The sequence below is a fragment of the Rutidosis leptorrhynchoides genome, chromosome 3 (genome assembly GCF_046630445.1).
Source record: "Rutidosis leptorrhynchoides isolate AG116_Rl617_1_P2 chromosome 3, CSIRO_AGI_Rlap_v1, whole genome shotgun sequence".
In the NCBI taxonomy this organism is placed as follows: Eukaryota; Viridiplantae; Streptophyta; class Magnoliopsida; order Asterales; family Asteraceae; genus Rutidosis; species Rutidosis leptorrhynchoides.
Genome location: NC_092335.1, coordinates 540,604,065 through 540,605,489, shown reverse-complemented (window position 1 = coordinate 540,605,489; position 1,425 = coordinate 540,604,065). Strand labels below are relative to the sequence as shown.

At 43.4% G+C, this 1,425-nt stretch overlaps 1 protein-coding gene across 1 annotated transcript; it reads right to left on the bottom strand.

Moving 5' to 3' along the window:
- Window positions 1-240: 240 nt before the first annotated feature.
- Window positions 241-1,113, bottom strand: LOC139901988 (uncharacterized). The gene is made up of 2 exons (XM_071884647.1): window positions 735-1,113; window positions 241-608 (listed from the first exon to the last, which is right to left on the bottom strand). Exons 1-2 carry the CDS (start codon window positions 1,111-1,113, stop codon window positions 241-243), a joined length of 747 nt encoding a protein of 248 aa, XP_071740748.1.
- Between the last annotated feature and the right edge of the window lie 312 nt (window positions 1,114-1,425).

Here is a 1,425-nt window from a genome sequence, read left to right as displayed (position 1 = left end):
TTGGGTTACCTCTTGCATATTGGTTAAGTATGGCAAGTATTCCTCTTGGGAATACTCTGCAATAGCTTTGGTATACCTCTTGGGTTACCTCTTGCATATTGCATAAGTATGGTAAGTATTACAATATTAAGCTTGGTGTTTTCAAAAGATAGTAGGATTGCATTCAAATTTCTTGTGGTAGGAAGCGTGTAAGTTTCAACTACCCATTACAAATTTTCCTACTTTCATACAGCTAAAAGTCTAGTAATAAAACTTTTGAAGGTTTACTCCGTTCCAGTTTCCGGGGATCTGTTTTCCCTCCATGGTTTCAAGTTTGTATGAACCATTCCCAAAGGCTTCGGAGATTATGTATGGGCCTTCCCAAGTTGGACCCATCTTCCCTTCGTATTCTACTTTGCTAGTGCTGTTGAGCCTTAGGACATAGTCCCTGACCTTGTATACCGATGGTTTGACTCGCTTGTTGTAATACTTCTCAATCGTTTTCTTGTATGATGCTTCCCGAATCAGCGCAACTTCCCTTCTTTCCTCCATGAGTTCAAGGTTAAGAAGGAGATTCTCCTCGTTCTCTTCAAGGTTCACGATTCTATTGGTTAATACCTGTATATCCGCTGGCAGTACCGCCTCAGTGTCGTAAACCAAACTGTAGGGGGTTTCTCCGTTACTCCTTTTGGGGGTGGTTCGGTGAGCCTATAGAACTAGGGGGAGTTCTTCCATCCATCCTTGGTCGCATTTACCCAATCGCTTCTCGAGGCCTTTTAAGATCTCCCTGTTGGTTACTTCAACCTGTACGTTCCCTTGTGGATGGTAGACGGAAGTGAAGGTTTGCTTTATCTGCAGTTTCTCGCAGAACCCCGGGAAGATGCCTTCAGCGAATTGTTTACCATTATCCGAAACGATTTCTTGGGGTATCCCAAACCGACACACGATGTGTTCCCAGACGAATTTTTCTATATGTTTCCCCTTCGTGATGCTTAGTGGTTTTGCTTCTGTCCACTTTGTGAAGTAGTCTATCGCAACTACCAACCATTTGTAGCCTCCTAGGGCCTCGGTGAGTGGACCTACTAGATCTATGCCCCATTTTGAGAAAGGCCATGCTGATTGCACCGATATCATCTCTTGCTTTGGTTATTTTTGAACTTTAGCGTGGATCTGACATGGCTCACAGGTTCGTAAGAGCGTGACTGTATCTTCGTGCATGGTTGGCCAGTAATACCCCATCCTTAGTATCTTTGCCATGATTGACCTTGGTCCGGAATGAAGTCCACATATACCTTTTATTGATGCATTTTCTGTAAGTCCCTAGACATCTATCCTACGTTTGTGATTAGTACTTCAGTTTATGGGCTACCCTGATCGCTCGTTATTATCCTATCTGTGTTTATATGTGGTTACAGGTACTGCAGGAATGCGATATGGAAGTTTGAC